This window comes from Panthera onca, chromosome A1, assembly GCF_046562875.1.
Source record: "Panthera onca isolate mPanOnc1 chromosome A1, mPanOnc1 haplotype 2, whole genome shotgun sequence".
Taxonomy (NCBI): Eukaryota; Metazoa; Chordata; class Mammalia; order Carnivora; family Felidae; genus Panthera; species Panthera onca.
In genome coordinates, this window is record NC_138339.1 from 43,501,941 (window position 1) to 43,526,707 (window position 24,767).

General features: G+C 53.7%; 2 protein-coding genes across 6 annotated transcripts in view; one reads left to right on the plus strand and one right to left on the minus strand.

Annotated features, from left to right (window-relative positions):
* The first annotated feature begins 1,509 nt into the window (after nucleotides 1-1,509).
* On the plus strand, nucleotides 1,510-10,083 carry GPX3 (glutathione peroxidase 3). The gene is made up of 5 exons (XM_060634746.2): nucleotides 1,510-1,675; nucleotides 6,301-6,454; nucleotides 7,945-8,062; nucleotides 8,503-8,602; nucleotides 9,017-10,083. The coding sequence occupies exons 1-5, from the start codon at nucleotides 1,589-1,591 to the stop codon at nucleotides 9,236-9,238; spliced, it is 681 nt and encodes a 226-aa protein (XP_060490729.1). The 5' UTR covers nucleotides 1,510-1,588; the 3' UTR covers nucleotides 9,239-10,083.
* A 549-nt stretch (nucleotides 10,084-10,632) lies between these two features.
* The window catches only part of TNIP1 (TNFAIP3 interacting protein 1), a 46,916-nt gene continuing 32,781 nt past the window's right edge, over nucleotides 10,633-24,767 (minus strand). For 4 of the 5 annotated variants that reach the window (XM_060634744.3, XM_060634743.3, XM_060634739.3 and 1 more), the window contains 9 exons: nucleotides 22,501-22,566; nucleotides 22,205-22,336; nucleotides 19,553-19,681; nucleotides 16,621-16,752; nucleotides 15,403-15,528; nucleotides 14,845-14,910; nucleotides 14,314-14,505; nucleotides 13,134-13,224; nucleotides 10,633-11,417 (listed from right to left, as the gene is read on the minus strand). In XM_060634744.3, the coding sequence (XP_060490727.1) occupies nucleotides 11,383-11,417; nucleotides 13,134-13,224; nucleotides 14,314-14,505; nucleotides 14,845-14,910; nucleotides 15,403-15,528; nucleotides 16,621-16,752; nucleotides 19,553-19,681; nucleotides 22,205-22,336; nucleotides 22,501-22,566 (969 nt within the window). In that variant the 3' untranslated portion in view covers nucleotides 10,633-11,382. The remainder of the gene's footprint in view (nucleotides 11,418-13,133; nucleotides 13,225-14,313; nucleotides 14,506-14,844; nucleotides 14,911-15,402; nucleotides 15,529-16,620; nucleotides 16,753-19,552; nucleotides 19,682-22,204; nucleotides 22,337-22,500; nucleotides 22,567-24,767) is intronic. The other variant, XM_060634742.3, reaches the window with a different exon arrangement.

Below are 24,767 nucleotides of genomic sequence, written 5' to 3' on the forward strand. Positions count from 1 at the left end.
GGTCATTAGATGCCTACTAATGATAATGAACAATGGGTTTCTGACAAACTGCTAGGTAGACAGACATTTTTGTATCTTTGGGTAAATATGACCTTCAAAAGACAACAGAACAAAGTGGAGAGTGCCTGAGACTGGAGTGTAGAGATCTTGATTCTGGTTCCCTCTCTGCCACCGATTTACTATGGGAACTTGGACAAATTGTTCTCCATCTCTAGGCTTCAGTGAAAGGAGGCGGCTGAATAACATTTATTGAGCACTAACATTTAATGACTCTGTGTCAGTCATTGTTCAAATGCCCCTGAGCTTTAACTCATTGAAAGACTTTCTGGCCTTCAAGGTTCCCTTTCCTTCAACAGGCTGTGATCTGAAGTAAGAAAGGCTTTACAGAGAATGTGGGACTTGAGACAGAACTTCCAGGTTCCCACGCAGACAGTATCTTCCATTATAGTAAAGGCATGCTATCTCAAGGCACTTCTCCACTAGAAGACAGAGAATCATCTGCCTCAGAATCATGTTTGGAACATGTCTGAAGGCAGATTCTTGGCCTCTGCCCCTGGAGATTCTAATACAGTGATTCCAGTGGGGCCTGGGAATGTGTTATAAGCTTCCCAGGTGACTCTGGTAGTTGGGCAGATTTGGGAATGCACTGATCCCAACGCATTCCCCTATCTATGAGCAGGATCATACAAGACAGCCCAGACCTAGAGCTGCCTGACTTCATCAGCAGTTCTCCCCAAGCAGAGAAATGAATTATTTGATTGATTAATGCAACAAATATTAAGCACCTGTGTTCTGGGCCCCGTTCCAGGTGGTGGTTTTGGTCTCTGCTCTCCGGGAACTTCTGTTCTAGGTCTGTCACTTATTTTAGAACCAGAAGGTCTTCAGGAGGTCAACAACTAGTCCCATCATTACACAGTTGGGTAAACCAAGACCCAGAGGGGGAAAGCAACACATTCAAGACTACACAGTGAGCTAACATACTTTCTGCTCCCACATCAGTTGAGGTACCCCAGTGTACCTCCTGCAAAATCCGTGGGCACCCACTGTTTGCTTCTTAAGCACTGAACCTGCACGGAGCAAATGTTCCTGAAGGCTCACGTCAGATCTTGCAGACATTTTTAATCCTCAACATCCCTTCAACTGGAATGGAGGAAAGAGGAGAGAGGGCACACCGCGAGTGTTTTAAAACCTAGGGCTAAGAAATGCTTCCTAGGATTGAGCCTTGCATTAGTTCCTCGGTGCTATTTAAAGCCCTTTCCCCTGGTTGTGCTGGAGGATATTGTGCCTGCCTCCTCCTGCACTTTAGAGCCGAAAGAAGAGGGGGCCGCCCCATGGGTTCACCAGGACCAGCTCCCATCTCTGCCCAGACTTGCTTATGTCACTGTCGCCCGGAGCCTGGGGAGGAGAAGGAGTGCCCGCCCCCGAAGTGCCAGTCGCCCTGCGATTGGCTACAGGGACTCCGGCCCGGCCGCGGATTGGTCATCGCTGAGGGCTTGAAAGGTGGCTGGGAGCGTCGGACACCTCAGACGGCGGTGGCCCGGGATCAGACCGTGTCTCAGGCGAGCCCGAGACGCGCCCCCAGCCCGCCATGGCCCGCCTGTTGCGGGCGTCCTGTCTTCTCTCCCTGCTCCTGGCTGGCTTCGTCCCGCCGAGCCGGGGGCAGGAGAAGTCCAAGGTGAGTGAGCCTCCGGGGTGGGGACCTGGCGGGACGAGCAGAGCCCCCAGGTGTCCATTTCTCGGTGGCGAGGCACCCCTCTTCCCAGGCTCCCCTCCAGAAGGGCAACACCTAGTGCGAGGACCCTTAACTCCGGTTCCTCCCTCTCCGCCGCCGGGACCCCCACCCGGAGAGCGGGTCTTCACAGCTCCATCTATGGGTGATCTGGGTGCCCCCGGTGGGCAGAATGTATAGGGAGGAGGGGCATTCTCGCTGAGTTGACCCCTTCTGCCCCACAGCTGCCTCAGAGTCGCCTTGCTACATGCATGACACGACTGTCTTCAGCTACTCCCTTCCAGTCGGGCCTGAAGGGGGCGGGGGCGCAGAGACCCGGGGTCTGGGTTGGCTGCGGAGGTTCCCGGGGTGACTGACAGGCTAGGAGAAAGGGAAGGAGCTGGGTAGTTCCCGTCTCAAAGAACTGTGGTGGGGGCTCTTCTAGCTCAAGAATTAACGCAGGTAGAAATGCCCACTTGGATTCCAGGGCGTCGGTAGAAGGCGTAGAGATCTGTGACACCACTCAGCACTCTGGCTACATCTTCAATCCTTTCTGGGCCTCAGTTTCTCCATCGGTGGGGACGGGTGTGGGGGTGGTCAGGGGCACAATGAAGCTGATGGTTTCAGAGAGGATGCTTGGAGAAGCTGCAAAATCTACAATCCTTGAAGGTCTGGGCAGAGTTCTGGGGCAGCCTCACTACCCACACCCACTGCCCATAATGGCCTGAGCAAAGCCTTGTAGGGTGGGGATGCTGAGGCCAGGAGTGGGGTGACCCAGCGTCCTTATGTCTTTGGACAGTGTATGCCAAGGTGGGCCCAGTAGATCTCTTCCAGGGTGGGAAGCTGAAACCAGGCAAAGGGATAAACCCAAACAGAGAGATTTTTCTCTCCACCCTCCCAACACACATCACACACACACACACACACACACACACACACACACCCCACATGCTTGTGTAAGCTCAAGAGAAGCTTTGAGCTTCTGTGTTTCTAAAATCTTCTGGGTTTTTATTTTAATATCTTAGGAGTTCATAATTCTATTTCCAAAGTTCTATTCACTATTCAGTTAGCCCTTTCCAAGCACAGGGTTCCTTCTGTATGTTTCTATCCCCCTGTCCTGTCCTCAGCTAAATCCTATTCAGTCTGTTTCTCTTTGGAGTAAGCATAGAAATTGGATGGCCATGAAGCCACCTCTTCCATGCCTCCTCCTTTGTATCCAGCCCTGTTCATTATCCCCAACTCATTTTCTAGGGCAGAGATGGGACTGAGTTTCAAGATGGTGGTGTGGGGTAGAGGTAGGGGTAGGCAGCCCAGCACCATGGAGTCAGTCCTTTACCCTGTTTGGGGAGAGCCAGAGAAGAGAAGATTGGGCCCTGACTCAAGAAGGTCGGGGGTAAGAATGTGGACCCCGTGAATAACTGAATAACTCATCATAGCCATGTGTTGTCTGGGGAGGAATTGATGGATTCAGAGAGAACAGGATGGGTATGGTCTAGAGGAGTCTTAGGGTGAGGTATGATCCTATCAGATACAAACCAGCTAGGACCTGTTGGCTAACAGGCTGGGTATGTGCATCTCTCCACCCAGGCCCTTAGAGAGTCGAAATGTCATAGCGCTGGATTCTAAGACTCAACCACCTACCTTACCCCCCGACTCCAGGGCCAAGGGATAGGATGGGGGCCTGTGAGGAATGGGATAGACAGTAGGTGACAGTCTCAAAGGGTTGGCTGCCTCCTCCCAGTTCAAAGGGAGGAGCTTGGATAACAAAAGGAATCCTCCTTTCCTTGCTGTGTCCCCTCTCCAGTCCAGCTTAAAGCCACCCAGGCTCTCTGTACTTGCTGTGCAGAAGGACTTTGCAGAAGCTGAAGAAGGGTAACAGCTGCTGACGTGCATAGGATCCTAGTAACCGCTGGTTTCTAGGTGACTAAAGCAGGCAGAGAGAATCATGGAACCACAGGCTGACAGAACTGAAGAGCCCTTAAGACAGCACTGAATCTGAGCCTATCTGACAGGCGAGGAGCCAGAGCCCCACAGAAGGGAAAGGAGTGGTTACAGGAGTCCTGGCCAGGCCCAGAACTCAGGTCTCCTGCCCCCAGGCCAGGTCTCCTTTCATACCATCACATCGATGGGAGTGGTAGATGGAAGAGGAGAAAGATCCAAGACCAGCAGCCCAAGCCAGCCGGGGTCCTGGCTGAGACTCCCTCCAGCTCCCAAGTCACCAGCACTCTCCTGTCTCATCCAACTGTGGCAGGCCTGAGGCACTTGAGCTGCCTCTCCCCACCATCTCCTTTGGCCTCCCTGTTTAAGGTGCAGGGCTCTGGCATTCCTGGGCCCAGAGGAGGGAAGGAGGCTCACAGCTCGCGTAAGGACTGGGTAGCAGTGCTCAGTGGTGAGTACAGGCCATGGCTTCCGCCACCATAGGCCACCCTCTGACCCCCATCAGTCTGAATCCACAACGCCGGCCTCACTGTCCCCACTAGAAAGCTCAGAGGCTTTGTCATCATCCCTTCTCCTGGAGACACCTTGCACAGTGCATCATCTTCTTTACACTGGCTGGGGAACATCAAAGTCCTCTTCACAATAATGTAGGGACATTAGGGCCCTTTACCCTAGCCTCAGGCAGAATAATCAGTATCCATCCCTCGACGTGGGGATTTCTCTCCAAGAGGTCTTCCAGACTTCTTTGATCTGCTTATAGATTCTTACAGCCATTTTGGGAGGTGGGTGGTAATATCCTCCCCTGTCAGCTGACTGAGGCTTGGAGAGTAAAATTGGCTCACTTGCCCCGGGGCCCCAGAGCCAGCCGCGTCTAAAACCTAGTGAGAAGAGGTTCCCCTTGCCCCACCCCCAGCCCAAAGCTGTGCCCAGAAGCTGATCCTCCTGTTGTTTACAAGCTTCCATTATTTAGACAACCTCTTGGCTTTTGTTCTCTCCATTTCCCAGAATTTGTTTTTGGATTAGGGTGGAGTTTTGGAAGAGCTGGAGAGGCTGGAGAGACGTGTAGGGAGGCCTTTCCTTCTGGCTGCTAGACCTCTGTGGTCAGCTGGGCTATGTTTGTTGTGTCCTGTTTGTCTGTATTTTGTGGTGGAACCCACCCAACTGGGGCCAAGGAGGCCCAAGGGCTAGAGGAATGTTGAGCTTAGTTCTCAGGCCTGCCTCCAGCACCCACCAGAAATCACAGGGCATGGAATAACAGCCTCATGGAAAGCAGGGAATTTGCATCGAAGCCAAGAAGAGAGTTTGCAGCTCTCGGATTGGCTTGTTGGAGGGAGCCCTGCCTCATCTGGCTCAGCAGGCCTGCGGCATCTTCCAGACAGAGGGTGGCTTTTCTGTACTGTCCTGGGGCCACACCCTGCTAAGCCAGATGACTCCCTTTGCCCAACTGGGCCCAGGTACCTCGCCTACAGGAAGTCTTCTTGGTTGATGGGGAGGAGAGGGTGTGGATTTGCTTCTGTAACTCCAACCACCTGTCTCTGTCTCTCCTGGTCTATAATGGTGGTTTGCATTTGATTTGTTTTATTGTCTTGCGACCCCTCTCCTACGACATTAGGGCCAGAGATTTCCTGCTACAGTGGTGGCAACATTTTCCTTTCCCATCATGACCAGCGCCTCTGCTGATTGTGTTATTGATGCTGAGTCACCCTTTCGAGAGCAGACCCAGATTTTTGTAGTCTGTACCAGAGCCAGGGCGGGCACAGAGAAGGGTCTGATGCAATGTCGTGCTTGTTGGCAGGGATCCCACTCCTCCTCTCCTGATAGTGACGCTGACAAGTCAGCAGGGTTGAGCAAAGCTGGTCCAGTTCGAGGTTCTCATCTTATGAAAGAGGAAACTGAGACCCAGCCCAGAGAAAGGGCCAGCACCAGACCACACAAAGTGTCAGTGGCAGAGCTGGACGAGGACCCCAGGTCCCCCACCTCCGAGTCCATTGTTGGCTACTTGTTCTGGAGGTTGACTGGGGGTAGGGCAGCAAAGAGGGAGGCATAACAGTCGTCTCAGCTGCACACTCGCAGGAAACGTCTCATACGTGCCAGGCTTTCCCCTTGCCGTGGTGCCAAATCCTCTCAGCAGGCCTTTCCCCTTCCTGGTTCCTCCTGCTTCCCTGTTTTATAGCAACAGCCTCGGCTTTCCAGCCCTCCGGATTTGGAACCTCCAAATCACCCCTTTCTACACTGCCACTTCCTCCTTTCTGTCCAGTCCCTCTTCCACAATGCTGTCATTCAGGCCCACATCATCACTTGCCTGGCTGGTTGCACTGGCCATGCCAGGAGTCTCCATCAGCACCCAGAAATGCAACCTCCAGCACCAGCATGGTCTCCCTCCAAGCCTGGCAAATGTTCACAAATTGGCATGTGAAGTGGAAGTAATGGTCACCGTAAATCATTCTCCGGGTTTCCATACGCTCACCAGACGATTAAGTGCTTTCGTAATCATCCCTTTGCATAAGGAATTAGAGCTCGGTTCTGGTCCACTCTGGAGTGGTCTTGGGAAAGTCACTCCCCCTTACTGGTATCTTTTATTGTCTTGAAAACGGAGATGCCAGGTTCCCTTCCAGCTGTAACTGCTCCCGGGTGCCGGTCTTCCTGTGTTTCAGACGGACTGCCACGCTGGCGGGAGCGGCACTATCTATGAGTACGGAGCCCTGACCATCGATGGGGAGGAGTACATCCCTTTTAAGCAGTATGCTGGCAAATACATCCTGTTTGTCAACGTGGCCAGCTACTGAGGCCTAACAGGCCAGTACGTTGGTAAGAGCCCACTTTCCCTCTCTGCTCTGGGACTGTTTCTGCCAGTTGGGCACATTTCAATCACAGGAGCGTTTTTGACGCAAGGGGAGAGGGGTGACTGATCACGAAATGCCAAACCGTGTATCCCAGTTCTACTGTGTTCCATGGGTTTTTTTTTTTTTTTAATTTTTTAATGTTTTTATTTACTTTTGAGAGCCAGAGAGAGACAGAGCATGAGTGGGGGAGGGGCAGAGAGAAAGGGAAACAAAGAACCCGAAGCAGGCCGCAAGCTCTGAGCTGTCAGCACAGAGTCTGATGCGGGGCTCAAACTCACGAACCGTGAGATCATGACCTGAGCTGCAGTCGGACACTTAACCGACGGAGCCACAGAGGCGCCCCTGTGTTCCGTGTTTTTGTGAAGATTATGTAAGCCCAAGGTCTGATCACCTTCAGACGTGTTCTAGAACATTCCCAGTTATCCTTCCTCCCTGGGTACCTCAACTGCCCTGAAAGCAGAGAGAGGGAAGAGACTTGTTTTGTACCTGGAGTGTCCTTTCACTAGAGTAAGAAATGGTAGCTTTATCCTGAATTTCCCATCTGCCCTGGTGCTTCTCTTGGCCCCTATCTGGAAAGCAGACAGTTGGGCTGAGGTCCCCAGTTGTGTGTCAGTGGCTGTATTGGGTGTTTCACCGAGATTTCATGATCCTCGTATCCTCCCTCCTTTCTTCTCAGCTAGGGCTAAGGGTCAACAACCTGGGGGAACAGGCAGGCCAAAGGCATCTGACGGAACCCACAGGAAAATGCTCTGGGGCTGAGCACAGTCTGCTGATGGGGCTGGGGGAAGCAAGGGCAACCTGACCCTGAATGTCTGCCTGTCAGACTCAGGCAAATTCCTGGATGTGGAATGACGCAGGCCGGATGGCCCAGTGGGCACTGGGTGCTCTGGCTAGAATGCTTCTGTATAGCTCTTGGAAGAGAGCAGAGTGTTTGTGCAACAGATGGGCTGGGTGCTGGCAACTGCACGAGAGGCCAGGTGCACCAGGTGCACCGAGGGGACTAGGGTGCTGGGCCAGGGCCTCCCTTTGATTCCCAAGCTGGGGAAGTATGGGAGAGTGGTGATGGCCCCGCCCACCTCCCACCCCCTCCCCAGGAAGTCCTGTCTTCTGCCCAGGGATGTATGGCTCTTGGTCTAGGCAACTCAATCCCGACAGTCCGGCAGGAGCCCTTGGCTTACTGGCCCAGTGGCAGTGGGCAGGTGACTGACTACTGATTTGAGGAAGAGTATTGCTCTCGCTTCTCCCCAGACCTCCAACCCAACCAGACTGGAGTCAGGAGGATGGGACTCGCATCCCAGCGGTGCCACACTCCCTGGGCGATCTTGGGCAAGGCCCTTCCCCTGTCAGGCCTCAATGATTTCAGCTATCCAATGGGAGAGCAGGAGGAGTGGTACGGATGACGCGGGGCTCTTTGATAGACTACCTTCACCTCTGCCCTCTTTTTCCCTGGCCCAGAACTGAATGCACTACAGGAAGAGCTTGCACCATTTGGTCTGGTCATTCTGGGCTTCCCCTGCAACCAATTTGGAAAACAGGAACCAGGAGAGAACTCGGAAATCCTACCCAGCCTCAAGTGAGTGCTTGCTTCGTGTCCGAGAAAGCTCCTCTGAGAAAGCACAGCCCCGCCCTGTGCCTCCGCCTAAGCACAGGGCATCTCTTGCATTGGCCCCTACTCATGACAGATACTTAGCCACCAAGAACGATGCTCCCCTTCATTGAAATGAACAGAAGAGCGGTCAGGGACAGGGATGACTGCATGTGAGTGCACGATGGGATGGCAGGGGTGGGTGGGGGAGGAGTGTAGGCAGGGGACAGGGTTACTGAGAAGGTACCAAACTGGAAAAAGAAGCTTGCAGACCCACACTATGCCTATGCCCATTCAATATCAGCTCCAGCTGCCTGGTGTGGAATAAAATCCAGATTCCCAACACCCCCTCCCTGTTCAGTCCCTTCCTTGTCATTTCTGGGCCCGTGCCCATCTCCTTGGGACCCACATAAGAATATTCTTTGTAGGCATGTCCGACCAGGTGGGGGCTTCGTCCCCAATTTCCAACTCTTTGAGAAAGGGGATGTGAACGGGGAGAAAGAGCAGAAGTTCTACACGTTCCTGAAGGTGAGTGTATAGTCACCTCTGCGGGCGTCTCTCAGCCCGGCTGACACCGGCTCTGAACAGGGCTGCAGCCACTCCTGTTCCCGCCCATGCAGAGACAAGGCCTGGGCCACCCTCCCCTGCTTCTGGGTTCTGGGGGAGTTTCTTGGCATCTATCCTTGCAACCATAAGACTCTGTAGACACTAGGCTCTCAACAGCCCATCTTGCAGATAAGGCCCAAGCAGGGCCCCACAAGTGATTGGCTAAGAGTCTCACAACCTGCTAAAGCCACTGCTGGTCCCGGAACCCCACTTTCATCTCCCAAACTGGTATTCTTTTCGCAGTGCCAGGCTGTTCCCCTACCTGCCAGGAAGGCCCAGGGCGGGAGGTGGGGAGGGCCCCACGTAGGGTTGACACCAGTCTCATCCCTGCTGCAGAACTCCTGCCCACCCACCTCGGAGCTCCTGGGCTCACCTAACCGCCTCTTCTGGGAACCCATGAAGGTCCATGACATCCGCTGGAACTTTGAGAAGTTCCTGGTGGGGCCAGATGGCGTGCCCCTCATGCGCTGGTACCACCGGACCACGGTCAGCACCGTCAAGATGGACATCCTGGCCTACATGAGGCGGCAGGCGGCCCTGACAGTCAATGGGAAGTAAATCAGGCCTGCCCCACCCCGTGTCCACCATGCAGGGGCTGGGGAGGGACTCTGTTCAGGAAGGAACCCATTTCTCTAAACACAACACACTCCCGCCACAGACCCCTTACTAATATACAAGGCCCCGACCTGACCCAAACGTGCACGTACGATTGTCGTCTGTACTGCTGTGCATGTGGGTGTCTGCACACGTGCCTCCAGGTGTGTGTGACCGTGCGTGTGCATGGGTACAGCCACCGCTGTCTACCTGCACAAATATGGGGGATGTGAACCGTTTGTGTGCCCACAGTTGTGTGTTATGGAGAGTGCTGGAGAACTCCCCTTTCTCTCCAGTTGTCTGTTCCAGTGACAGCCATTCACTTTCAGTGGAGCCCAAGTTAAAACCAGCTCCAGATCCAACTGTTCTGCTCTGACCCGGACCTCAACCTTGGGGCCGGCATCTCCCACTGCCTCCAAACCTCACCACTGAAGTGCCCAGAAGTTTCTGGGTCTACCACACTGCCCAATCTTCCCCCTCTCCATCATGCAGTCTCGCTCCTTCCTGAGGGGCCCTCCCAAGCCCCCTCCCCCACCCCACGGTGCTCCCTGAGAGCAGCCGAGGCAGACGTGAGAGCAAGGGCCACGTCCCCGTGTCAGGGATGGTGTCTCCATGAAGGAGGGGCCCGAAGCCCTTGTGGGCGGACCTCCCCTGAGCCTGTCTGAAGGGCCAGCCCTTAGTGCATTCAGGCTGAGGCCCCCGGGCAGGGATGCCACCCCTGCTTTTCTGCAGGATGTGCCCTCTCCCCTCACCCTGGCTCTTGGTATTAGACTCAACCCTGTGTTCCCAGTAAAGGCCTTTCTGCAGCAGCTGAGCCTACTGTGGTGCTTCCTCCATGGGGCCACCCTAGCTGGGGAGGGTGGGAGGGAGCAGAAGGATGGAAAAAGAATTGGAGGGAGTGCTTTGGGCGCCTGCTGTTTGGTTTCTACCTAGGCCCAGCCCACTCTGCTTCTCTAACTCGGCATTTGGAGTTTATAAATCCAGTTCATATCCGCTCTCGTTCCCTCCCACATTTCTCCAGGCAGCTGGAGCTGAGATGAAGTGTTCCATTTGACAGGTGAGGAAACTGAGGCTCACAGAAGGGCCAGCCTCGCCCAGGGTGTTCTGGTAGGTGAGGGGCAGGACTGGAATACAAACCCAGGTCACCTCTCAGCCCAGATTCTGTCCACTGCCCCTGGCTGCCCACCCTCGAGGAGGCGCAGAGCAGGGCCCAGGGGATATTTGCCAAGAGTCGGGGCAGTGCTCTTGGGACTAGGGGCCATGGGGCACAGAGGGAAGAGGCCGGGAAAGCAGCACTCTCACTGACTGGGAGGAGAACATTAGCCCGGACGTAAAAAAAAACACAAGTCACAGAATACTGATCTTCAACTTGGATTTATGTCCAAGGTTCGTGCAAACAGCTGCCCAGGGACAGCCAGCCACCCTGTTCTGGGCCTCTGACACCACAAGCCTCCAGCTGCAGGGCTGGGGCTCTGGTAGCTTCACGGTGGGCCCCTCAGCGCATGTGACTGGCGTGGCCTTCATCCCAGGCTGTCATGGCACCAGCAAGGCTGGTGGGTGGAGGTGGAGGGCCCTGCAACGGAACACCCCGTCATTCTCTTCTGTCTCCGGGGGCAAACCTGCCCTTCCTGCAGCTCCTCAGAGGGGAAGGGATGGGCATGGGGCAGGTCCTGCTGCTACAGAGCTTGAAGCGAAAATCAAACACACATATGAACTGAACGTGGTCCCCAGAGGGGCTGGAACCACTTCTGAGGAAGTTTTGAAAGGAAGGGGTCTCAGCTGGACCCCACTCTTGAGACTGACGTCCCCCAGCGCTTCTGCAAAGCATGGCAGGTCAGAGTCAGATGAGGCCTCTCTCCACTTGGTGGCAGGGTGGCGAGTTTCTCCTGGCCACTCCACAGGAGGGGCCCCAGATGGAAGCCTTCTGGGTAGAGCCTCTCCAGTCTGTGAACAGTTCAGGTCGGGCTGGGGCACAAGCTGGTGGCCCATCAGCCTCCCATCCGGCCGGGGCACTGGCTGCATACAGAACGTGGCCTCTAGTTTTTCAGTAATCTGAGATCAGGTGGCTCTGGCAAGACGAAGGTGGAGCCAAGTGACATAATCTGGTCTCACTGAGGCCCCTCACGGTCATTTTTCGTAGACTCTAAATAAAGAAAAATGTTGAGGACTTTAAAAGATGATACGATAACAGTAGGTTCCAAAGGCCTACAGAAACCAGTAAGTAACGATGAACGTAACACCTAGAGTTAAGTGTTGCCAAGTGCCAGGCCCCGGGTTAGTACCTTAGGTACATTTGTCACTCAATCCTTCAGCCCTATGAAGCAGGCAGATTATTGGCCCTTTATGGAGGAGGGAATAGGCGCACAGAGAGATTTTTAAAAATTTGCCTGAAGTTCCAGATCTAGGAAGTGTTTGAGCTTAGCCAGTCTGGCTCCACATCCCAGAGTTAGAGAAGTTCTGGGGGAGGAGACAGCCCTGCCCACTTGCCCCTCATCACAGCAGCCTCTGACGGGCTCCACACAACCTCTAGGGCTCTGTGGGGAACCATGAGAAAACGGCGGACCGGTGCAATGCCTCCTGCCACCCACTACGTCTTCCAAACCACGCTGCCTCCACGTCCCCCTGCAGCCTCTGTGAGGGACACCTTCTGCGAGGGGCACTCTATCTCCTGGCACAGCTGGCTCTATCGCTGCACGGCCACAACCCTTAGAAAACACCTCTTTGTGCTGGGAAGGACTCAGCTTCCCTGACGCTTGCCCCCACAGGCAAGATGGTACCTTCTGCCCCACGCAGCCTTGCAGAAAGCAAAGGCTGTCACTAAGGGCCTGTAGTCCTCCTGTGACTAGTGAACAAACCGCCAGTCCCCAACTGTTTACGGCCAACACCGTGACCTGACAGAGCTTTTCAAAATGCAACTCTGGGGGCACCTGGGTGGCTCAGTCGGTTGAGCGTCCAACTCTTCATTTCGGCTTGGGTCCCGATCCCAGAGTCAAGGGATCAAGCCCTGCATCAGGCTTCGCACTGAGCACGGAGCCTTCTTGAGATTCTCTCTCTCTCCCTCTGCCCCTCTCCCCCTCTCGCTCTCTAACATAAATTAAAAACAAAACAAAATGCAAATTGAATCTGTCATGACACTGTGCTTTAAACATGTCCAAGGAATCCACATCATCTTTAGAATAAAGACCAGAACCCTGCCATGGTCTGCAAGCCCTGCATGGCCTGGACTCCCCTCCCTCCCTGACCTCACCTCGCCTCGCCCGTCACTCCTTCTCCACCTTGTTCTTGGCTCCTGCAGTCTTCCCTTGATCGTCCAGTCTGCTTCCTTCCTCCCTCCCTCCCTCCCTCCCACCAAGGCCTATGTATTTGTCATTTCTCTGCAAGAACGTTCTCTTCACCGAGTTAACGCCATGCATTCTGAGAGTCTCGACTCAAACATCACTGTCCCCGGGCCAGGTCAGGCTCCCCCGGTATCTACCCTTCTTCCTTCAGGGCACCTGAGTGCAACTGAAGGCCCATTTGTGTGATTTTTTTTTTTTTTTTTGGCATGCATTTTATTTTCTGCCTCCCTCCCTAGACAGTGCGCTCCATAGGGGCAGAGACCGTATCTGTTTCTCCTCACTCGGCACCCAGCACCCAGCACAGCACCCGGCGATTAGACACCACACTCAGATGAATGAATGACTTCAGTCCCCTCAGCCTGCAGTCACCTCCCATTCTCGCAACACTGTTTTGCAAAGTGAGGCCTCTCTTCCACCAAGATCAGAAGGTGGTGAGATCAGCCCCAAACTGGGGCACACCTGCCATGAGAGAAGTTATCTCCCCGAGGGGACGATGAGACCCAGTACAAGCTCCCACTCACCTGGTTCCGCAGGCCTGGCTGTGGGCGAGTCCATCACTTGGGAGCTCTGATTGCGCATCCCTCCACAGGGCGGCCGCCAGGTGTATTCTGGCTGCAACAGGACCGGTGCTTAGTAATCGCGGTGACCATGCTCAGAAATTACAGTAGCGGCTACCATGCCAGCATGGCGCTAAATACACATTAATCTAGTGCAACTGAATCCTTAACAACAACCCAGGTTGCCACGTCCATTTTACAGGTAAGGAAACCTGAGGCTCAGAGGGGTTAAAGAAACTTGTTGAAGGTCATCCAGCTAAGAAAGTGGCCAAGGGGCACCTGACTGGCTCGGCTGGTTAAGCGTCCGACTCCTGATTTCAGGCCATGATCCCCCCGGGCGTGAGATCCAGCCCAGTGCCTCTCTCTGCCCCTCCCCACCCCGCCCCCGCTCTCTCTCTTAAAATAAAAATAAATAAACCAAAAAAAAACAAAACAAAAACAAAAACTCCCTTAAAAAAAAAAAGAAAAGAAAACAAAGTGGCCAAGCTTCGGATTTAGGTCTCTATATAAGCCCAGAGCCAATCTCTTAAGTCCCACACTCTACTCCAGTGTTTCAAGAAGCTGCGTAAGGACAGGGCCTAGCAGGAGAAGCTGGAAGAAATGCCAGGCAGGAGGCAATGTCATCGTCCAGGTGGGAGCAGGGATGCCTGAGCAGGACTGTGGCAGAACGATGCAGAGGATGGGATAGGGGACAGCAGCTCTTTGGAGAAAGAATGATAAGCAAGGAAAAGGAAATAAAGAAGGGTGGGGAGGGAGCGGGGAGGAAGGGAAGGGAAACTGAAAAGGAGAAAAGAGAAGGAAAAGCAAAGGAGAGAATGCACGGTGAGGACCCGGTACCTGGTTACATGCAGAAGTTCTAAGAAAAAGTCAAACTCAAATCTGACACCCCTGGCCTGCTTGGTTGGAGGCAGCCCTCCTTCCTGTCCTGACCTCTGAGTCTTTTCTGTTCAAAACAGTGACCTTGAGCAGCTCTGGGCTGGAGAATCCTGCCAGGCTTGGACATCTGCCTGTACACCACAGTGTTGTTCGGCAAAGAGCCAACCCAGCATGCAGTTTCAGACCCCCTCACTCGATCCTGCCCTCTGGAAAGTGTGCGGGGAGGCCTGTGTGTGTATCCTGGAGCAAAGGAGGGGCACAGACTCACCAGATGGAAGAGGCGTGAGTTGGGGAGTGGGGGCGGGTGCTCCATGGCCATGGGGGGCGGAGGGTAGCGGATCTGGGACCAGTCCTCAAAGCCGTGGTGTGGGACCATGGCTGGCATGGGTGCGTAGGCGTACGGATAGGCCCCGCAGAGGTGTTCTGGGTGGGGCTCCATGTGGTAACGGTCTGCTGAGGCCTGCAAGAAATGCTGCTGTCCGACTCTAGCCCGTGATAGGCTGCACAGGCCACCCCCAGCGATACCCGTCTCCTCCCTTTCCCTATTCAGAGTCTTAGTTTGCTGAAGGCTGGTAGATGGGCACTGATGGCTGGTACATGGACACAGAATAACAACAATGATGACATCTAACGTGTCCCGAGCACTCACTCTGTACCAAGTGCTGTTCCTAGTGCTCTACCTGCATTACCTCATTAATTAGTTGGACCCCTGAGCAAACATGGCCTCTCCCCTCAGACTGTAGGTCCCTGAAGAAGGTAGGATGAGGTAAGTGCTGCTTCCTCCCTCAAGCCTCCTCACCTTTGCCTTCCTCTTCTGCTGTTTGAGGGCTTCTTTTGTCTTCTCCTCATCTTTGAATGCTTTGAGCTGAGAGAAGGAGGGAGGGAGAGAAGACTTGGCACAGGCACTTCCTGGCCAGGCTGGGACCCGGGGCCTACGCAGCCACCACTCTCGGCTGCCCGCCTGGCTTGGCCCCAGGGCAGTGTCTGGGGCGGGGGGGGGGGGAGGGGAAGGCCCCCGTGGGGCAGAGCAGAGCCCAGGCTGGTGGCTGCAGGTGAGGCCTGCCCTCCGTGGGTCTGAACACAGGTCAGGAGAGCCCCCACGGGCCTCCTGTTGCTCTGCTTCCCTGTCAGTGTCCTTCACTTCCGTTCTGTGACAGAGTAGGTGGCTCCGACTGTGGAGGCCAGAGTTAGAGGTCAGGGAGGGGAAGGGACTTGCTGAGGTACACAGAAATTGGGTGGCAGAGCTGGGAGAAGAACCAGTGAGTGTCCCGACCTCCAGTGTCACCGGGGACCCTCCACACCCCCCTCCCCGCCCAAGGCAGGCCAGCTGCCCCTCCCTCCGTCCAGCCGTTCCCACCTGGGCATTGGACAGGGTGACCTGGGCCTGTAGTTTCTCCACCTGCTTCTTCAGCTCTTCCTTCTCCTCATTCATGCGTTCTCGATCACTGCGCTCCCTCTGGAAGTCTTCCTCGAAGATCTTCACCTGCAGGGGAACGGAGGGGAGGGGGTGGAGTGGGGGGTCGAGGGTGAGGAGGAGGAGTAGTCTGCTCTGGCCTCCTGCTGCTTTCACCCCATCTCACAGTCGCTGTGAGGAGGGGAACGAGTGCACCTCGGGCTTCCCAGCCCTCACTTCAATCAGAGAAACTCTGGGTCCCTCTATTTCATATTCCGGGCTTCAACACAGGCTTTATTTAAACAAGGTGCCCGTGGCCTAAAAAAAAAAGGAGGGGGGTCACAAGCCCCCAACCAGTCCAATCCTGCTAAGGCACAGCCACAGGCCCACAGCGTGGGTGCAAGACCGGACTTTGTCTCCCGGCTCCGAGAGCAGAGGACCCGCAGGGCTCTCCCAAGGCTTCGGGGGTGCCCTGGCACAGAAGGGGCTGGGGTGGCTCCCTGCCTCTGCGTCTGCAGTTTCACATCCCACTGCAGACCAGTGAGACGATGTCCAGGTTAGAGATGGTTTAGAAACCTCCAAATCATGGCATCCAATAGAAACACGTGGGAGAGCTCCAGCCTTTCCAATTTCCTTTCAGTCCTTCTGTGCCCCGCAGGGAGAAAGTCTGTGTTTATGCTAGCATGTCTTCAACACCTTCCTAGTACTTACTAATTTCCGTTCCCTTCCCTCGAAGAGGACTCAAGTTCAGAGTCTTCATCAGGCAAGGGTATCCAGCTGGAGTTTAATAACACTGCTTGGCTTTTACTGCATTTATTGCTTACAGCTACTTTGACCGGTGGCAAATAATAAAGTATTTTCCATTTGCAGTATTGTTACAAAGTTCCTTTCCAAATATGTTTACTGAAAGTAACGTATTTAAAATTTATTTTTAAAATACTAGGTAAATAATAGCACAGCTGGGGTACAGAGATGGTTAAATCAAAAACGCGGCAGAGGAACGACTTAGGGATACAGTGCTGGAAAGGATAAACCAAGAACCAGACAGGGGTCCTGGCCAACAGCCAGAATGTGGACTACTAATTACAGCTTCCACAGGATTTCAAGCCCCTCCTGGGTCCTCAGGAATGCTCCAGCCCCCCACTCAGCACCTCCTACCTGACCTCCACCTCTTGGGCTCACCTGCTGTTTCAGCAATTCGTTCTGTGTGACCAGCTCCTGTTTCCTTAGGAGGCCACCAGCTCCTTCTGGGCCCCCAAACGCAGCTGGTGGAGAGGAAGGGGAGGCCTGGATGCTCAGTGCTTCCTCCAGGGCCTGGGGATTGGGAAGAGAGGAGATGGACCCATCAGCAGGAGCCCTGGCAGTCAGGCCCCGTCGGAGAGGTCACCTTAGTAACCCCCTTCCTGATAAGAGTGACAATAATAATGACCACCTCCAGTACCATTTAGTAAATGCTACCCTATTCATTTACACGATACACACATCATTTCACTGGATCCTCTCCACAGTCCTATGAAAAAAAGACTATGATCATCACTCCCATTGGACAGATGTGAAAACTGAGGTTCAGAAACATGAAGGGATCTGTCCAAAGTCACACAGCTTTTAAGCATGCTAAACGGGGGTCCTCATGTAGAAGGGAGACTCTGTCCTTCCCTGGGCAGGTGCAGCTCAATTCCTAGCACCCAGACCTAGACAGAATATTCAGTTCTTCGGGGAAGCTTCCGTGTCCTCAACAACTGCCCTGCCCTCAGATTTTTTAGCTTCCCAAATCCCTGGCTACCACACCAAACTTTCTGTCCCCAACTCTTCTGTGGTTAGACTGGATTTTAATTTTGACTTATTTAATATTTTGCCTTTCTAAGCCTGAAAATGGGCTGAAACATCACCAAAGAAGATTTTGAAAATTAAAAAAAAAAAGCACCCTTATTCTACCACGCTCACAAAATACTTTCCTTTTTGTAAACAGTGTGCTCCCACCTTCTTAAAAAGGTCTCTATTGGGGCGCCTGGGTGGCTCAGTCGGTTAAGCGGCCGACTTAGGCTCAGGTCATGATCTCGCAGTCCGTGAGTTCGAGCCCCGCATCGGGCTCTGTGCTGACAGCTCAGAGCCTGGAGCCTGTTTCAGATTCTGTGTCTCCCTCTCTCTGACCCTCCCCCGTTCATGCTCTGTCTCTCTCTGTCTCAAAAATAAATAAACATTAAAAAAAATTTTTTTTTTTTTTAATAAAAAAAATAAATAAAAAAAAAGGTCTCTATTAACTGATTTTCTCCTTCAGCTTGGTTAACATGTTACTTGAGAACTCTGGACCCCTGCTCAACACCGACCACCCTCCTCACCACCTGCACTTTAGCCCCTGGGACATCAGGGCTTCCGCTCGCCATGCATTAGCAGTGCCCACAGTGCCTCCCTAGACAGTGGGGAGATAAAGAAGACCTTCTCCAACTTGGACTTGGGCCCCCACGCAGTCTCCTTGTCTCTCCCAGAAACCTGAGGAAACCGCTGAGCCAGAGGAAGCCCAGGACGCTGCAAGGGGAAGTTATGGCTCTACTTTATCCTCCTACTTACTCCATCTGCCTATATTTTATTTATTTATTTAATTTTTCAATGTTTATTTTTGAAAGAGAGAGGAAGAGAAAGGGAGGGAGAGGGAGGGGGGGAGAGAGAATGAGCAGGGGAGGGGCAGAGAGAGAGGGAGACACAGAATCGGAAGCAGGCTCCAGGCTCTGAGCTGTCAGCACAGAGCCTGATGTGGGGCTCGAACTCACAGGCCGTGAGATCATGACCTGAGCTGAAGTTGGGCACTTAATGGACTGAGCCACCCAGGCGCCCCTCCATCTGCCTATATTTTAGATGAGAAGACTGAGGCCCAGGGACAGGGAGAGACTTGTCTGAGGTCACAAGCAAAGCACGTCACTTGCCTTGCATCAGTCACCCACACCTAGGTCTCTGTCCCCAGCGATGCCAGGGAAACTTGGAAAGCAGTGATCCTGCCTGAGTCATCTCTGTCTGCCACTCTGTACAACACTGTGTCCGAATGTAGACCCCCAAATCCCCCAGCTCAGGACAGGTCATTCTTTCCACTGAGAACAGGTCCCAAGGTTCCCCAGACTTGACATAATCAATGCTTATCAAATTCCAAAACCAAATAGAAAGGTTTACCCTAACAGGGCTAGGGCCCAGCAAATGCCAAACTCATGCCGAGCCTGTGTGAACAAGGTCAGGTGGCAGGAGGGAAAGGAGGACAGCCAGGCAAGGAGGAAAAGATGAACCAGAGACAATTCCTCCAGGCCTTCGGGGAACTCGTCTCCTCGGAAGAGGAGGCCTTCAAAGCTTCCTCTTGTCAGTGCACCTGTGCTGGAAGGTGGGTGGGGCTGGAAGGAGTCCAGCCAGGGTTCAGATGGCAAAACTGAGAGGCTGAAGTGGCTAAGCTGGGATCAGAATCAGCCCCCAGACCCAGCCTGTTCCCTGCCCACTCACCTTGGCCCACGAGGCAGCAGGCCTCGGCTTTAAAACCCAGCCTCTGCCCAGGCACCCCATCTCTCTGGGTCCCAATTCTCGAGGGCAGGAGCCCTCAGGCCGTGCTCAGCTACTCCTTTGAGCAGCTGTGTCCTGACCTTGCACTTGGTGCCAGGCACGGTGCCAGGCGCTGGGGGCACATACACTGGTGAAGGTGAGCACCTCCCCCCACTGGGAGACAGATCATTAAACAGGAAATCACAAGAAGATGCAAGAAGGAGAATGAAAGAAGGTTCTGGTGCTTTAGGAGCATACAACAGGAGGACCTGAATGAGACTCCAGGGAGGCCTTGCAGAGGAAGTGGTGTTAAAACCGAGCCTGAACGATGAGCATTGAGTGGGATGGGGCCCTGTGAGGAAAGGGCTCGTCCAAAGGCCTTGAGGTTGGAGCGGGCACATGCACATCTCAGGGCTGGCCCCTCGGCACGTGGGGAGGGAAAGGCAGAGACAGCAGGAGCTGCGAGGCTGCATGGAGGCCCTCAGCAATGGCTCACCGATCCACAAGTCACCCCTCCTGACTTGAGGGTCGGGGTACCGGCAGTGGAGGGGATGTTTGCGGCTGGGCTCAGGAAGCCCTGCCTGCTCCAGGCACCCACCTTGTTGAGCCGCTGGATCTCCTTTTCCTGGTACTCCCGCTGCCGGGTGAGTGGGCTCAGCTGATCCTGCAGGTACTTGACCTTCTGGCGCAGCTCCTTGGCCTCCGCTGTCAGCTGCTCCTTGTCGGTCTGCAGGGAACACAGGGTTGGTGAGCAGGGAACCCCTCTGGGAGGCCTGACCCGCTGCGCTTCCTGCCCCACCCTCACTCAGCCATGCCTCCTCTCTGCCACTCCCCCAGCAGCCCCCTGCAACGCTCATGGTGTGAAGGCACCATGCAAGGCACCTGGCATCAGAGCCGTGATGCCGTAAGGTCCTGTCCTCAAGGAAAAGGCAGTTTGGGTGGGTTCTGACACCAGCTCCTCTACCAATGGGCTGAGACCTTGGCCACAGTCACAGTACTCTCTGGTCTATGCTCACTTATCTGCCATGGGTAGGGGGTTCTTTTCTTTCTTTTTTTTTTTTTAATGTTTGTTTATTTTAAAGAGTGGGGGAGAAAACGTGAGCGGGGAAGGGGAAGAGGTGGGGGTTGGGCAGAGGATCCAAAGTGGACTCTGCACTGACAGCCGAGAGCCCGGTGAGGGGCTTGAACTCACAAGCCATGAGACAATGACCTGAGCTGAAGTCAGAGGCTTGACTGAGCCACCCAGGCACGCCGGGGAGGGGTGCTCTTAACGTGAGTCACAGATGGGCGTCAGGAGGTCTGTGAGCCCCAAAACGGGCTGCAGAATTTTGTCTGTGCAATTCTCTAGGGAGAAAAGCCATAGCGTCCACGAGATTCGCACAGGGATCTTCTGTGATACACAGAAAGTGATAAACCATGAAATCTCTAAAGGATCTTTTAGTTCTTATGGTCTCTAAGCCTAGAGGAGACAGGACCCTTAAAGAAATAAATGCAGCATAAAAGGCAGAGTGTTCCTCCACAGAGAAACAAAGCACTGTGAGGTTAAAAGAAAGAGCATCACAGCTGAGAAGAAACCAGGGAAGGCTTCAAGGTGGAAGCCCTGCCCCCACACCCACTATGGAACAGGCAGGGCTCCTTCACTGCAGAGGGCCACAGCTGGATTGGCCTTTAGAGAGCACCAAATCTTAGCCCTTTCACGTGATGGGAAACGAATGTCCAGAGAAGGGAGGGGACTCACCGAAGGCCACACACAGCGAGCTGGGGCCAGAACCCAGGTCTCCTAATTCCAGTGCTCCCTCTGCCTTCGCAAGTCAAAGGAAGTGTTTCAAATAGGGGAGGTCAGCCAGAGATTGGGGAGGGCAGCCTTGGGCAGACCTCGGGGGAGGTGTTCTGGATTCCTACGTAAGAGGCTCCAGGATTAGCATGGCCTCTATCACCACGTGTCCTTATCACAGGGCCATGCTTTGTCTTAGGACACCCCACCCCCCCCGCTAATGGGAGACTGTCCCATGCCAGGGACTTATTTTGCCTCCTGATGGGAGCTAGGGGAAGGGACCAAAGAGCCAGGGGTCTGGCTGCCAGTCACCGACGTGACTGCACTTGGAGAAAAGATGGGCAGCATCCTTCCTAACACAGACCTTCAAGGCAAGGGGTGGTCACTGAGGCAGGATGACCCCTCAGATAAAGCCCCTGGGTGTCACATGCTGACGGAGGGAACTCTGAAATGCAATTCGTGTTGAAAACGTCCATTTTTAGGCCAGGCAAAGCAGCGTGTGCCCAGTCCCCACGAACGGGAAGACACCGTGATACAGATACTATCTTCTGAGAGTCTGGGGGTCAAATGGCCTTTCCTCTTTAAGCTGTCCCGGGATCCTGGAGTGCCTTGGCTGCTGTCAGTCGCACACTGACAGGCCAGATACTATTTCTCCTGGTCTCCCTTTCCGCCCTCCTGTGGTACTTTAACACACTTCTACTTATTTGCTTCTGTGATGAGCTGTTTAGTGTTTCTTTCCCACCAAGGGCAGGACTGGGCTGTTCGCCGCTAAGCCTCTGTGCCCAGTATAATGCCAGGTGCACACTGTTGAGTAGTCGCTCGATGCGTGAAGAAAGGAAGCCCCTGCCTAATGTTTTAGCTGCCCCACCCCCAAACAGCCATCACTACTCTAAACAGTCAGCAGCGGCCCAGCCCCGTCAAGTGTTCCAGAGCAGCCTCTGTGTCTCTTGTATTGCGCTTCCCTGTACGGTTCCCTGGTCCGTGAGATTTTAAGTGAACAAAAAGCTCTTCTGCGCGCGGGCGCCTGGGTGGCTCGGTCCGCTAAGCGGCAGACTTTGGCTCGGGTCATGACCTCATGGTTCGTGGGTTCGAGCCCCGTATTGGGCTCTTTGCTGGCGGTGCAGACCCTGCTTGGGATTCTCTCTCTCCCTCTCCCTCGCTCTCTGCCCCTCCCCCACATTCTCTCAAAATAAATAAACTTTAAAAAAAAAAAGCTCTTCTGCATGAAAGCAAGAAAATACGGAAAGCAACAGCTAATCCGATCTCCTCACTTTTCAGATGGGAAACAGGGGCACAGGGGAGGAAAGTGCTTCTGCCTGTGGCCACATAGCCCTGAGCACTAGAGGCAGAGACGGAGCCCCCAGGTCTCCCAACTCCAGCCCTCCGCCCCGCCCGTTCACTTCACAGAATTCTCGGCTAATGAGGCGGGAGAGCGGCCTCCCAAGCTGGAGCTGCAGGGACCGGCAGCCGACTTGCCTCCTCCATTTCAATCTTGGACTTGGCCAGGAGGAGCTTCCGGTCAAAGTCACGCTGCTTCTGCTCCCGCTCAGCCTCCAGGTCAGTCACCTGCTTCTGTAGGTCCGCCAGCTTCTGGCGCAGCTCGGTGATCTGGGTTCAAAGGCGAGAGGGGGGATAGTGCGTGAGGGAAGGGGTGAACCTTCAAGGTTCAAAGCTCCTGAGAAGGAAGCAGCAGGCAGAAGACCGGGGATGCTCCGACAGCACAGCCAGGAACCTGGGGTTCACAGCCCTGGGTTCCCATAACCCCCCAGTACCTTCTGCTCGTACTGCTGCTTCATGGACCGGAAATGCTGGTCCCACTGCTTGTTCACTTCGAGCAGCTGTGGGGAGAGACTGCGGTTAGCAAGAGATAGGCAGCGAAGGTACAAAGAGGGACAACTCCATGCAGACCAGCAGTGTGTGAGGGAGGATGGTGGCCACGGACGCTGCCTCAAACCCTCTCTTCTTGGAAATTCAGTGTTCCCTAAGGAGGAACTTTTATCAACTGCCGTGTTTTATCCTTGCCAGGAAAGCAAGACTAATAGCAAAGGAGCATTATATAATTTGGGGGTACAATTACGGAACACATGTGCAACCTGGGACTACGTACTCAAGCTTCACGTTCTCGTTTTCCTTAACCTGGCATCTCTCTCTGAAAATGAAACCTAAAGATGCCCTTGCACAAGTGTGCAAGTGCGTAAGCACAAGGCTGGCTGCCTCAGCAATGTCTGTCTCACAGCAAACTCTAGAGGACCACCTACGCAGAGGAGGTGGGTTAAGAAAAGTCTAGCACAGGTAGGGGGTGGGAGGGAGGGGAGGGTGGGTGATGGGCATTGAAGAGGGCATCTTTTGGGATGAGCACTGGGTGTTGTATGGAAACCAATTTGACAATAAATTCATATATTAAAAAAAAAGAAAAGAAAATTCTAGCACAAACTAAAAACAAGGTGCTGTGCAGCTGGTAAGAAAATCAGGCCCCTAACACACTGCCTCGTTTCTAAGACGACCCTAAATTATTTGCCACACACGACAGAACAACTCCTCAGGGAAGAAAAACAATCCTACATCATTAAATACAAAAAACAATGGGAAAAGGTATCCCAATTTCAGACACAGTAACATATGATAAAGAGTACTCAGAATCGAAGAAATGTATGTTTTACACAAAAATAAATACCCTCAAAGATATAGTTAATTTTAAAGGAGAAGAGAAAAACAGCAATCTGCGATGCAGTATATAGGATATAATTTTTCTGCTTAAAAAAAATTTTTTTTAACGTTTATTTATTATTGAGAGACAGAGAGAGACAGAGCGTGAGCTGGGGAGGGGCAGAGAGGGAGGGAGACACAGAATCTGAGTCAGGCTCCAGGCTCTGAGCTGTCAGCACAGAGCCCGGTGCGGGGCTCGAACTCACAAACAGCGAGATCGTAACCTGAGCTGAAGTCGGAGGCTTGACCGACTGAGCCACCCAGGCGTCACTAATTTTTCTGCTTTTTAAAAAATTTCTCATGTTTATTTATTTTTGAGAGAGAGAGACAGAGACAGAGTGCAAGCAGGGGAGGGGCAGAGAGAGAGGGGGACACAGAATGTGAAGCAGGCTCCAGGCTCTGAGCTGTCAGCACAGAGCCCGACACGGGGCTCGAACTCACAGACCGCAAGATCATGACCTGAGCCGAAGTTGGACGCTTAACCGACTGAGCCACCCAGGCGCCCCACTTTCCCGTTTATTTTTAAAAACAGATTATAAATTGATAAGTACAGAATAGAACTTAGGACTGTTGCCCACTGGGGGCATCTCTAGGTGGTGGGGTTCTCAGTATTTTTCGAATGAGTGTCACATTACTTTTGCAATCAGAACAAATACCTTACAGCGACAGAAGAAGAAAACTAAAATTGCTAGGCACATAAGCAAAAGACTAATGGAGGCCTGACTTTCAAATGTGCTGGAGGCCCAGGGAGGGCAGCAAGGCCCAGGAATCTGGAGAAGAACCCGGGCTGTGTGGAGTGGAGAGGCTAAGAGAACAGACAGGAATTTGGCTCCGCCTCCAGCCTGGAAATACTGGCCTGGGGTCGGGGATGGAGGAGGAACATGCATGGGACACAAGGGCATAGCCTCAATTTTGGAGACTTCCAGCCGGTTCGAAGCAGTGCTATAAAGCGTCACATCCTCTCCTTCTGTGACAGTCCCTCCCTGAACCAGCTACAATGGTGACAGAGGAACCCCATGCTCCCCCTTCCTGATGCTGCAACTTCCCTACCTTATCACAACTCCTTTCACCATCCGGGGCTTACCAGGGAAGCCTGCTACACTCTCCCTCTTGCCAACAATTTTATGCCACGCCCCAAATGCCACGTCTGCAGAGTGACCCCCGTGGGCAGGGGAACTGATCAAGAAACAAGAGCCCAGGACAAGGCAGCAGGTCTCTCCCGTGGCCAATGGTTCAGTGGTCACCACGGCAACTCACCATGGTGATCTGAGACCAGACAGGGGGCCAGGGAGGGCCTTTGCTCCCACAGTACAGTCCGGGGAGGGAAGGAGGG